General features: G+C 41.6%; 1 protein-coding gene across 3 annotated transcripts in view; it reads right to left on the bottom strand.

Moving 5' to 3' along the window:
- Positions 1-1406: 1406 nt before the first annotated feature.
- LOC310791921 (uncharacterized protein) overlaps positions 1407-14395 on the bottom strand; it is a 33449-nt gene continuing 20460 nt past the window's right edge. For 2 of the 3 annotated variants that reach the window (XM_083653603.1, XM_083653602.1), the window contains exon 14: positions 7248-7811. In XM_083653603.1, the coding sequence (XP_083509729.1) occupies positions 7270-7811 (542 nt within the window). In that variant the 3' untranslated portion in view covers positions 7248-7269. Of the gene's footprint in view, positions 1996-7247; positions 7812-14395 lie in introns of those variants that run through there. The other variant, XM_083653604.1, reaches the window with a different exon arrangement.

Raw genomic sequence — 14395 nt, forward strand, 5'->3', positions numbered from 1 at the left:
TCTGTCCAAATGTATTTGTTGTAATATAGAAATAAAATAAATGGTGAGGGTTTACAGTATGTATATAGCTACCCTGTTCCAGTGACCCAATTCTCCTCTGAGGAAAGTTTGTTCATCCAGTTATGAAAATATACCTTAGACAAAGGAGGAACCAAATTGCTAGTTTTGCTAGAGTTTTTATTCAAACACCAAAAATGAATGAATAAAGTATTGTGATAATGAATCAACAATAATCAGAGTCTCATGCATTGATTCCAGGAAAGTGTCCCTCATTAGTGGAGTCAATCGAGAAAATAAAATAAAAAATAAAATGAAAAAATCAATGACTAAAAAATGGAGAGAGGAAAAAAGTAACAAAGACAAAAGAGGATGGACCTGATGGACCGGCATGATTCCATAGGCACCTTCTTGCTTGTCGTGAAGGGGCTAATAACGCTCCAACATTTAGGCTAAAAGGGGCATGGCCATTTTCAAAGGGGGCCCTTGACCTCTCACCTCAAGATATGTGAATAAGAATGGCTTCTATGGATCGTAGCCACGAGTCTCCCCTTTACAGACACGCCCACCTTATGCTAATCTCATGCAAAATCAAAACATCAAAATAAAGAAGATGCCATGTTTGCATGCAGGATACATGCGTTATTTTCACTGACTGTAAAGTTGAGACTCTTGTGGATTCAAGGAGCCCAATTGTATTCATGTGTGATATTACAGTTAGTCCCCATAGCAGCCATTTCATTGTAGTGAGACCATTTTTCAAAAGTTGACCTCACTGAATAAAATGAGCTATTGTGACCTCTAGGATAATCACAGCCTCACGAAAATACAAACTACAGATGTAGGACATTCAGGGGCTGTATGGCTTTCCTAAGTAGGCTATAAGGCTATACTATATGACAATAAGGGGGTTTTCTAAGCAATTTCCAGAACAAAATTGCTCACCACCCAATTGCAGCGAAATGCAATTCGCAAATCAGGACATGCAATTCTCCAGATTGCTGCGTCGACGGGCGCAGGGCGTGGTCTGCCCAAAACCCTGGTGGGTTCTGTATTACGCGCCACAGAGGTATCCCCACTGGCACGCCCACTTAGGAGACCAAAAGAGTAGGCCCTACCATTTCCACACAGGTGTGTGTTGATGCAGAAATGGCTCGCCTTCAGAAATCGCTTGGGTATTTGATTGGCTGTACGTCGGGCACGTGGTGGGATTAACGTGGGCAAAATGGCCGACCACTTTAGATTAGCTAACAAGATAACGCTAAGGTACTGATGATGTCAGACATAATAGACATTAAAAATATGAATCAGGGTTAGGATTAGGGTTAGGCTGATCCTCCTTCCCCCCCCCTCCCCTCTCTCTTTTTGTTTTTATCGGCCCCGGGATCTTTTATACAGTCAATGGCCGTAACCTGGTCAGAAAAGTCTTTCCAGAACGCACAGTGCGGTGCGTGTCAACCATACCTCAAAGACCCTGGATGTATTCCATGGCTTCCTCTGGGCTGTCAAAGTATCGGGGGCGTTTTCCCACGAGAATCTTCAGACTTGCAGGGTAGATCATGGTGAAGCTAATGTGGCGTTCATCGAGTACACTTTTGCAGCGGGCAAATGCATCTGCCTTCGATCCTCCTTCCTCAGAGAAATCCCCGCAAATAAGCACCTTGTTGTTATTCCAAATTAACGGTCTCTTTGCCACTGATGTAAACATGATGTTTTGGATATCTTTGAAGCAAGTAAAGCGGCCCATGATTGGTCGTGGTATATGTGGTTCTTCGTTTCTGTTCCAGATAGGTTGCGGTTCTGTTGTTTTTCGTTTCCTGTTCAACACCCTCTGAGCGCTTTCCACTTGGATGCCACCGATGCCCAGGGTCGTTGAGATGAATTTGCTGAGGAATCCAGTGATGTCGTTTTTTTCGGCCCCCTCCGGTATCCCGATAAATCGGAGGTTGTAGCGTCCGGCTTTGGTTTCAGCTGTCGCCAGCCTCTCTGTCAGAAGTTCTACAAGCAGGGGAAGGCCAGTTTATTTACAGAGCACGTTTCAGACACGAGGCAATTCAAAGTGCTTTACATAAAACATTAAAAGCATCAAGACAAAGTGAAAAGATTCAATTCATATAAAATAATCAAGTCAAATAGATTTTTTACGAGGGATGGGCAACGAATTTCGAATTTTCTAATCATCGTTTTTATTGTCAAGATCGACTTTTATTATTGAAAGTCAAAAATAGTTTATTTATTTTAGTCCGTACGATGTTTGTTAACGCGATATCTGAGGAACGCCTGGACGGAATTTCATCAAATTTGTCTCAAACATCGACTTAGACTCAAGGATGATCTGATTAGATTTTGGTGGTCAAAGGTCAAAGGTCAAGGTCACTGTGACCTCTCGAACGCCATTTTCAAGCTTGTTAACATGATATCTCAGGAATGCCTTGACGGAATGTAATCTAACTTGTCTCAAACATCGACTTGGACTCAAGGATGAACTGATTAGATTTTGGTGGTCAAAGGTCAAAGGTCAAGGTCACTGTGACCTCTCGAACGCCATTTTCAAGCTTGTTAACGCGATATCTCAGGAATGCCTTGACGGAATTTAATCAAACTTGTCTCAAACATCGACTTGGACTCAAGGATGAACTGATTAGATTTTGGTGGTCAAAGGTTAAAGGTCAAGGTCACTGTGACCCCTCGAACGCCATTTTCAAGCTTGTTAACACGATATCTCAGGAATGCCTTGACGGAATTTAATCAAACTTGTCTCAAACATCGACTTGGACTCAAGGATGAACTGATTAGATTTTGGTGGTCAAAGGTCAAGGTCACTGTGACCTCTCAAATGCCATTTTCCAGCTTGTTAACGCAATATCTCATGAATACCTTGACGGAATTTCATCAAATTTGCCTCAAACATCTACTTAGACTCAAGGATGAACTGATTCGATTTTGGTGGTCAAAAGTCAAAGGTCAAGGTCACTGTGACTTCTCAAACGCCATTTTCAAGCTTGTTAACGTGATATCTCAGGAATGCCTTGACGGAATTTAATCAAACTTGTCTCAAACATCCACTTGGACTCAAGGATGATCTGATTAGATTTTGGTGGTCAAAGGTCAAAGGTCAAGGTGAGCTCTCGAACGCCATTTTCAAGCTTGTTAACGCGATATCTCAGGAATGCCTTGACGGAATTTAATCAAACTTGTCTCAAACATCCACTTGGACTCAAGGATGATCTGATTAGATTTTGGTGGTCAAAGGTCAAAGGTCAAGGTGAGCTCTCGAACGCCATTTTCAAGCTTGTTAACGCGATATCTCAGGAATGCCTTGACGGAATTTAATCAAACTTGTCTCAAACATCGACTTGGACTCAAGGATGAACTGATTACATTTTGGTGGTCAAAGTTCAAGGTCACTGTGACCTCTCACACACCCAATTTCCAAGCTCTGTAACGCAACATCACAGGTGCGCCTTGACGGAATTTCTTCCAATTTGCCTCAAATGGCGATTTGGACTCCAGAATGAACTAATGGCGGAGGCATAAGTCCGCGTTGCGGTCGTTCTAGTTTCGTAATTGCATTTACAGTATCACTTTTAACTAAACAATTTATATATATGTGATGATAAAGGCTTAGAGAGTCTGGAAATGTTTGTTTTTGGTACCTTGAAAGTGCTTGAATTTTATTCTTAAAAAGCTGTATATTGTCCGTAAAGTTTACTAACATGAATTTAACATAAACAGTGACAAAAACAAAGGCGAGTTCATATTAAAGCCACAATGAATTTAAACCACATGTCTTCACTGTATTACTTCTAGCCTGGCATGAACTGAAGTGACTTATACCTTTTTTACATCTAAAGTAGGCTACCACTTACACACTTTTTTTTACCCAGGTAAGCAGCATGTTCGTAGTCTCAACGCCAGACCCATGAGAGTTCTTATGCTGATACACTACGTTACTGCATGCTGCAGATAATTTATGTAGTATGCAGAGCGCAGCGATTCAATGTAATATTTGAGTCTGGGAGAGACTAGCTAGCATGTTAGTAACAGTCATTTGACACATTGACATTGCCTCTCAACATATTACAGCTGCTCCTCTGCTGCGAGCGTTTCAGTGCTGGTAACACTTTACAATAAGGTACGCAAGATTTACAGTAGTTACTAGGGATCTAATGAGGAACTAACTATTAGCCAGAACTAGAACTAGCTTCATCAGTTCTGGTCTGCACACCCAGAAGGACCAGTAGTATTGAAGTAGCAGGGCAGAGCAAAAGTATTGACTGGAAGCAGCAGTGTCCTCCTCCAAGGCTGCAAGCTCTCTTTAGAGCATGGAGCAGGGTAAATCCTTTACTAAATCTATACTTAACCTTGTCCATAGGTCCATTTGAAAAGTGAATGCAGGATTTAATTTTTTTCAAAACACGTGAAAAAATATGTGAAAAATCTTTTTGAGAAGAAAATAACACTTTTATTTTGTTAATGAACAGCCTGACACGTCAGAGTACTCTGTAGTACTAGAGTAGTCTCAAAGAGATAGTTCAGAGATACAGTAGTATTGGGGAATTTTACTGTTTCCCAGAGTCAGAAAGAAAGAAATGCCTTTTTATAGTCTGAAGCTAGCTTGTTTCAATTGTTGAGATCAAATAATAGCACAATCATGATCTCATAGGCATCCAGGAATCATCATCATCAGTATATAAATGGGAGCTAGGGCTCTGTCTGTTGTCATAAATCCCACTGTGACATCATCAGTGATGTCATAATAAATCCCACTGTGACATCATCAGTGATGTCATAAATCCCACTCTGACATCAATGTCATAATTCCTCAAATCCCACTGATGAAATCCAACTGTGACATCATCAGCGATGTCATAAATCCCACTGTGACATCATCAGTGATGCTGGTGTCATTGGCCGCGCAGCGCCCGAGCGTGCGTAGCGCTTAAGATCCCTAGTTTAGCAAAACTATGGTAAACTGGGGATGCATTCTCTGAAGGGAGACCCACAGCCTCAGACTTTGAAAACCCCTGAGTAGTAGCCTATTTAGTTGCCATTTAAGAACAACTAACTTTTCAAATATATATCTGGTGTTACAGTAAAGACCAGTGGTTCAATTCCTGCTGGTTCTGTGTATCTCTATTTTTTATAAAATTTTCTCTCAATTCAATGACGTACGGCTAGAATATATCAAAACTGAAATAATCACTCGTACCTTATTTACTGTAGAGTGTGAAGTCATTCGCTGGAATAATAGCCTACTTAACTAAACTGTATTCCTTATATTACTGCCTAACATAAGCATTTGGCCACTTTGTAATTGATGTAGAAAAATCAGTTACATTAGTCGTATTTATGTAATCAATAGTTTAATGCAGTTAGACACAGCCTAGTTATTAATACTGTACTAGTAAGGCATAAAGACACAGAGACACATTGACCTATGATCCATTTTGCAGCTCCTCTCTGCTCTGCTCCACTGTCTCTACAGGGTCCTCCTGTTCTCTCCGTTATAGTCAAAACATGCTACTTGTACCACACCAGGGCTATAAAGGCTTCTGTTCTCCATAAATCATTATATAAATGTGTATATGACATTAAGTGAGTACAGGGGTGCATCTCTTTGCAAAGAGAATGTAAATGCATTCATTTAAGACGACTTGAAGACTCCTGCCTCAAGCTATTTGATCTCAAGTGGGTTTTCTTCATTGTTACCTTTTTGGCTTTGAAATTCTGCATCAGTAATATTATGGTTCATGATATTTCCGCCTTACTGTATAAGTTAACCTAAAACCTGATTCTATAGCTGAAATAGGACTTGTTTCTGTCCAAATGTATTTGTTGTAATATAGAAATAAAATAAATGGTGAGGGTTTACAGTATGTATATAGCTACCCTGTTCCAGTGACCCAATTCTCCTCTGAGGAAAGTTTGTTCATCCAGTTATGAAAATATACCTTAGACAAAGGAGGAACCAAATTGCTAGTTTTGCTAGAGTTTTTATTCAAATACCAAAAATGAATGAATAAAGTATTGTGTTAATGAATCAACAATAATCAGAGTCTCATGCATTGATTCAAGGGAAAGTGTCCCTCATTAGTGGAGTCAATCGAGAAAATAAAATAAAAAATAAAATGGAAAAAATCAATGACTAAAAAATGGAGAGAGGAAAAAAGTAACAAAGACAAAAGAGGATGGACCTGATGGACCGGCATGATTCCATAGGCACCTTCTTGCTTGTCGTGAAGGGGCTAATAACGCTCCAACATTTAGGCTAAAAGGGGCATGGCCATTTTCAAAGGGGGCCCTTGACCTCTCACCTCAAGATATGTGAATAAGAATGGCTTCTATGGGTCGTAGCCACGAGTCTCCCCTTTACAGACACGCCCACCTTATGCTAATCTCATGCAAAATCAAAACGTCAAAATAAAGAAGATGCCATGTTTGCATGCAGGATACATGTGTTATTTTCACTGACTGTAAAGTTGAGACTCTTGTGGATTCAAGGAGCCCAATTGTATTCATGTGTGATATTACAGTTAGTCCCCATAGCAGCCATTTCATTGTAGTGAGACCATTTTTCAAAAGTTGACCTCACTGAATAAAATGAGCTATTGTGACCTCTAGGATAATCACAGCCTCACGAAAATACAAACTACAGATGTAGGACATTCAGGGGCTGTGTGGCTTTCCTAAGTAGGCTATAAGGCTATACTATGACAATAAGGGGGTTTTCTAAGCAATTTCCAGAACAAAATTGCTCACCACCCAATTGCAGCGAAATGCAATTCGCAAATCAGGACATGCAATTCTCCAGATTGCTGCGTCGGCGGGCGCAGGGCGTGGTCTGCCCAAAACCGTGGTGGGTTCTGTATTACGCGCCACAGAGGTATCCCCACTGGCACGCCCACTTAGGAGACCGAAAGAGTAGGCCCTACCATTTCCACACAGGTGTGTGTTGATGCAGAAATGGCTCGCCTTCAGAAATCGCTTGGGTATTTGATTGGCTGTACGTCGGGCACGTGGTGGGATTAACGTGGGCAAAATGGCCGACCACTTTAGATTAGCTAACAAGATAACGCTAAGGTACTGATGATGTCAGACATAATAGACATTAAAAATATGAATCAGGGTTAGGGTTAGGCTGATCCTCCCCAACCCCCCCCCCCCCCTTTTTGTTTTTATCGGCCCCGGGATCTTTTATACAGTCAATGGCCGTAACCTGGTCAGAAAAGTCTTTCCAGAACGCACAGTGCGGTGCGTGTCAACCATACCTCAAAGACCCTGGATGTATTCCATGGCTTCCTCTGGGCTGTCAAAGTATCGCGGGCGTTTTCCCACGAGAATCTTCAGACTTGCAGGGTAGATCATGGTGAAGCTAATGTGGCGTTCATCGAGTACCTTCTTGCAGCGGGCGAATGCATCTGCTGTCTCCGAGAAATCCTGGCAAATACGCACCGTGTTGTTATTCCAAATTAACGGTCTCTTTGTCACATATGTATATATGATGTTTTGGCTATCTTTGAAGCTCGTAAAGCGGGCCAAGATTGGTCGTGGTTGTTTCATTTTTCGTCGTTGTTTTGCTTTTCCTTTCCTACTACCGGTATACGTTTTACTATCACTGTGTGATAGTAAACTCTTCTCCACCCTCTGAGCGTTTTCCACTTGGATGCCACCGATGCCCAGGGTCGTCGAGATGAATTTGCTGAGGAATCCAGTGATGTCGGTTTTTTCGGCCCCCTCCGGTATCCCGATAAATCGGAGGTTGTAGCGTCGGGCTTTGGTTTCAGCTGTCGCCAGCCTCTGTGTCAGAAGTTCTACAAGCAGGGGAAGGCCAGTTTATTTACAGAGCACGTTTCAGACACGAGGCAATTCAAAGTGCTTTACATAAAACATTAAAAGCATCAAGACAAAGTGAAAAGATTCAATTCATATAAAAGAATCAAGTCAAATAGAAAGAGATTTTTTACGAGGGATGGGCAAGGAATTTCGAATTTTCTAATAATCCTTTTTATTATCAAGATCGACTTTTATAATTGAAAGTCAAAAATAGTTTATTCTTTTCAATTATTGTTTATACAAAAAAAAATTTTTTTACCCGCGCCTGTCTCTTTCAGAATGACACCGTTTGTCCATGTGACGTTGCCGTAGCTGTAGGAGCTGTGCAGTGCGCACTGGAGCAGAATGGCTCTAGGCTCAGCTGACAGTAGTGCAGCACCCAGTAGCTCTAGAAACGCTAGAAATGTAGTAGAAATGGTCTTGAACTGTCTATATTACAGCAACACTTGGTCACAAGGAAAAGGCTTCAAGAATTGTTACTGCATGAAGAAAAGCTGATATTCTGTCTTAGGACTGGGGGATAAAAGATAGCAATATATATCACGATAGAGACTTCATCAATACAATAAAAAATGGTTTGATAGGGACAGGGGCGGAGCTACACTCTCAGTCCAGAGGGGGCGGACCATTCTCAGTGGGCCCTAAGTTCTGATTAAGTCATTTTAAAATCCTTGCCGAAAACACAACTTGTCACTTATTGAGCCAAGTAATATGTCCAAGAAAGCATACAGTGAAGCCACTTTACAGACAAGCTATTCTGAAGAAGAAGAAAAACAGGCAGCCAGTCCTGTTCAACAATCTGGGTTTCTCATGACCCCCCATGAAAAATCGTTGCCCACCCCTGGCCTACATGGTAGGTAGTGTTTAGCCTGGGTAAACCCAGCCTCCACGTGACCTCTATCTATGCGCTCTGTCACAAAGAGTCTGGAGGATGGGCCATTCAGAGCGATTTCTGCGGACGGGGAGGGGCGGGTGTACCTCCCTTGATAGACCACTCCATCAGCCAACCAGCTTAGCACACAGAGCACATGCGCAGGGCAAAAGATGGCGTCATCACTCGGCGCCCTTTGTTATTAGCAAAAGAGCTAACACTACACATTCAGTACTGCTAGCACGCGATGGCTTCAACCAATGTGAACGATTTTTGCAGGTTTTGCAGAGAGTATTATTTCCTCCAGACCTCGCGTCACCAGCCTGCCGCTTGCATCTTCCTATCTTCCACAAAATCGAGGTAATCTTATTTTCTGACGTAATTGCATAGCATGACATTAACGCTAGCTACAGTACATGTCCATTTGTCATTACAGGAGGAGCATACTCAGGGCATAATACTCATCTACCAGCTATAGCGTTATATATCTAGCTAACGTTAGATCAACTATCAATCAATGAGGGGGAACAAGGGGGTTAAACTCCTCTGGATAGTTTATCCACCTCTGCATTTCTGCATTTACAGTATTTACCAATCGCACGTATTGTTGGGTAAGCAAACATTAACGTTATACAGTGATTAACAGTGTCATTCGTTTCTTCAAGGGGTAGCCGCCGTCCAGTACCAGTGATGGGACACACAACAGAGGATCAAATGATTTGTGAAGATCAAAACTATAATATTCTGTTATCTTTTGCCAATAAACATTGTCAACAAAGATAGCCTTGTTGTATATTATCATGTATAAAGATTGTTGATGTCAAGTGAACACAAACTACGAACCGAAGATTGGAGCAGAGGACATGACGACAGAGAAACATAACCGACCAGCAGTCTGCTTCAATCAATGAATGCTTTATATTTATTGAAATGAAATATGGTGATATCTGGTGGTCTGAAATTACTCTCTCTAGCTAGGGTAACTGGTTTCTATTGTGTCATATTATTGTAACGTCTGAATCATCGTTTCATAACTTTATAATAGCCCAACGTTACTGTATAGCCTGGATGACGTTAGCTAATGCTACCCAGCCTTACATTGGCATATGCTGCCTTTAGCTTGTGGTATTATGGTACAGTAATATTGTATAGCTGGCTAGACAGAGGAGTTTATCTGGAATCAGTGTGACAAGATCCCTGCTGCTAGCTTGTCTGCCTTTCTGTGTCACAGAGTATCTAGCTACAGTATCTTAACAGACTGCATTACATGCTACACCATGCAAATATATTTCGATATAATTCAAACAATTAGCCCAGTGCCCACCATACCATGGGACTGTACAGTATTGCTGTGAAAAAGTTACATTTGATTGTGTCAAGTGTTACACGTTATAGACATTAGCTGATCACCACAGAGCTGCACAGACCAGTTTATCAGAAAATGTTGCGTAAAATGTGGCCAGGTGATCAGCACTGAAGCCCCGGCTTGTATGGTCGCTGCCCGTCTGCTAAAATTCGATTTCGATATAGGTGTTATTTTGATCAACAGACCTCATAACGGGGATCTATACTATTACGTCTACTAACATCATTAAAATATCATAAAGGTAACGCTGTTTCTGGTAGTTTACTTTTAATCTATGGCTAGCCTGCCTTGGCAACTGGTTGTGCTGTGGTTGGGATCATCTGGTTTCCTGTGGCTGGTGTTGACTGGTATTACATTTGACAAACAACTATATTACCTTTGAAATATTTATGAGGAAAATAATTCAGGAATAAATTTGAAACTTTGGTCTGGCTCACTCTGAATGTAGTTAACACTTGCTTTGGAGAATTGTCTGATTGCTGACTGCACAGAACAAGTTATGAATGTATAACTTTAACTACACTTTTTTTTGCTGAATAAACAAACGGGTCTAGCATCAAATTATTCAGTTTAAGGATCCTTATGTGGAAACATTTTGAGAACCACTGTTTTGAAGTAGGCTACTATTAATGTAGCTGTTTTTATTCTCACATGACAATACAACAGAATAGAGTGTCAAACAAAAACATCTTTATTCGGTTCCATTCAAAAAAGTACAATTTGGGCTAAGGAAAGAAATCCTCAGGGACTTCTACATTACGTATGTCCATTACGTATGTCTAACGTTTAATTGTATGTTTAATAAGGAATATGCTATTTGCACCTGTATGTCAAATACGCCGAATTTAAAATGCCGAGTTTAATTGTATGTTTAATAAGGAATATGTTATTTGCACCTGTATGTCAAATACGCAGAATTTAAAATGTTTAAGCACGTCTAAAGTATGCACCCGACACGTGCACCTATGTGCAGTGAATATGCCACTGTCTCTGACTTGTCTTATCACTATACTGCCTTATTGCTTGTTGTGTCTCCTGTTGTTTTTGCACCCATATGCCCTGTTATATTTGTACTATTTGCACTATGTTGTAAACGGAGTCCACAGCACAAGAATTTCACACGTGATACTTGTACCATGGAGTGACAATAAAAATCTTGAATCTTGAATCTTGAATTTGAGTATGAACAGTACAACAGTACAGTATCGAAACAATATGAAGTTCCGTTGGCTGCCATTAACCTCACACATCAATCATTGCAGCCGGACTGGTCATTTGACTTGACTGCCCATAGATCCTCCTTGTACATAATGCCTTGATTTATTCCGTGGTTCTTAACTCCTGCTTCTGTTTAGTTCAGCATTACAGCCTTGTTCGGATTTACTGGCCCAGTTGTGCTGCATTTACAGCTCGTTTGTTTTAAAGGTTTGATCAGATTCTTTGTGTCATCTACTCTTGTCTCTTGCCCAATGTACAGTCATCTTTTATTTCATGATTTATTGAATAGAGTCTCCTCAAATTTGGTGGTGTTTCACCAAGTGGATGCAGAAATCCTCCACATCTTAATACAGTGACACATATTTGAGTTGTCTGCAGACGCTGTCAGAGCCATCAATGGTGTACCTGGGCAAGACAAAAACAATTAGTGACTCAAACAAATATTATTAAACACGTTGAAAGTGAGCATAACTAATAATGCATGAACAGCATTATTGCCCTATTGTAGATTAGTGACTCAAACAAATATTATTAAACACATTGAAAGTGAGCATAACTAATAATGCATGAACAGCATTATTGCCCTATTGTAGAATAGGGCAATGGCCCTGAATTAGATAAGCCAATAACATAAACAAAACATAGTTAACTACACCAGATTAATGAATTCATTCATTAATTCATTAAAAAAAACTCCAAAAAAACAAGCCCACATTATGTACATGAAGGCAGTGGTTCTCAAACTTTCAAGTCAAGGACCCCTTAACTGACACAAATTAGACCACGGACCCCAATTTGACAAGATTTTGTGACAGGATCCCCCATTTGATAAGAGCCTTGCATGTTTTATTAGAGAAAGTATGAAACTCATGACCGACTCAATAATATAATCTCCATGTGGATTTAGAGCCTCAAACATTCATAACATTAATCTAAAACATTCATAACGTTAATCTATAGATCTTGAAATACAATTAGTTTGTATTTACCATTTGTGGGTGACGTGTGTTGGTGGGAAAAATCTTCTTCATCACCAACGGAGCCAGTTGATAAATCAAACTTTTCCCAAATCCAGTCGGGAGAACAGCGAACACATCTTTCCCCCCGAGAAACTCCACTAGTGCACGCTCTTGTTCTGGTTTAATTGCAGTGACTGAGTCTATTTCTGCTACAACCGAACTGACAGCTGTTTTCACTTGAATTTCCTCAACCTAGCCATAGCTAGCTTCGTAGCTATGCTCCTGAGAGACCAAATGCTAATAGCTAGTAGCGCAGCAGCCGCGCAGCTGTTACACGTCATTGACAAAGACGCAGTCGCTGATTGGCCGATCACGGCAGGAGCTGATGTTGGCAGTCACGCCGTCACTCACAGCTCTTGCACACCTACAATGGCAAAATCGCTTTTCCGCTGTGTTGCAGCGTTTTGTGGGCGTGGAAACCAGCTTCCAGCTTGGAGCTGTAGAAACGTTTCCAGGTAGATGTACACAGAAGGGTGGTTGGACGAAATGTGTAGGAAGAGCTGTCATTGGGTAGCTTTAACGAAAGGTCCCGCCCCGCGAGCGTGAAGCCGCTCGGAGACAAGCCGCCTCTAGTCTGCGACAGCGAAACGCTGTGGGCGGTTCCAGCGGCATGGGGCGCGAGGTCGAAATGGACCAATCAGACGCGGAAATAGAGCAAGACAGCCTATCAAGATGCAGCGTCAAAGAGGCTTTCACGCTCTGCATGCCGCCGAGCGTTTCATGGTGTGCAAGAGCAAGCGTCGTTGTGCGATTGAATTCGCCTCGTGCCAGAAATCGCTCTGAACGGCCCAGCGTCCAGACGCTAGTGACTGAGAGCGCATAGATAGAGGTCACGTGGAGGCTGGGTTTACCCAGGCTAGGTAGTGTTACCTTTTTATTTTTTAGTGATAAGCACTACTACCTCACAAGCTGTGCATAAAAACAAATGCTGTAAATTGTGCAAGGAACCCTCTAACCACCTCTAAAAATATGAATGTTTAGCCTACATTCGGAATTGACCAGAAAGTAGCCTACTTTTTGTTAAACATGACCAACACACTACAGCAGTAAAAACAATATGCTACATGGTGTGAGGAAACCTCTGTAAAGTAGTATGTGTTACACTATGGAAATTATCTCTCTCAGTGAATCCTTTGTTGTTGGAGGGTTTGTTTTCCATCAACTGAGTTTAACCCATTGATACCTGATGCAGCATTTGTGTGTGTATCCCTTTAAGACCGCGGTTCGCGGTCTTAAAGGGATACGCACACAAATGAGGGATATACACGCAAATGCTGCATCAGGTATCAATGGGTTAAATAGGCTACATCATCCTAACTAGAGAGCTGCAGGTACCGTCGCGGGTTCCCTCGGGCCCGGCCAATACGGGCTGGGGCCGGGCTTTTTATTTAATGAATAGCTCCGAGCCGCCGGAGCGGGGCCGGGTTCGGGCCCGTTTCAATAATTAATAATTAAACTAAATAAAGTTGTATTACTCGCTTCATTTTACACAGCAGAGTGAGACAAAGAGGGGGAGGAGCGCACAGACACACACACACACACACACACACACCGTCCTCACACACACACACCCTCACCGTGACGTTTTAGTCTGCCACTCCACAATCCACATGTCATGACATGTTTCGGTCAGCTGCTGTCAGCGTAAAAAAAACAACAAAACAAGCCGCGTGTGTCCGTGTCGTGAGAGAGAAACAAGATCGATGGACATAAAACAAAGTTTGCGAGGGGAAGAGTTAAACAGTCCCCACTGCAGTACTGGAAACATTTCAACCTGTTGAAAACGAACCCATCTACCATACATAACGTGACGTTATTCGATGCAGCTATAAACGGTAAGTCTGCTGTTTTAATTTCGATATGCTTGAGTGACATAATGTTTCAGTTTGTGGGCATTGTTGCTGTTGGCAATTCAACGATCTAACGTTCTCTTTCTCGAGACATGTCTGGATTTTGATAGGCTACGGTAGCGCTTGTGTGTGTGTGTGTGTGTGTGTGTGTGTGTGTGTGTGAGAGAGAGAGAGGAGGAGAGAGACAGAGAGAGAGCTGCGGTGGTTGTCTTTAGAGTTTAGGCAACACAGTCTCACT

This window comes from Poromitra crassiceps (genome assembly GCF_964638095.1).
Source record: "Poromitra crassiceps genome assembly, chromosome: 17".
Lineage (NCBI taxonomy): Eukaryota > Metazoa > Chordata > Actinopteri > Beryciformes > Melamphaidae > Poromitra > Poromitra crassiceps.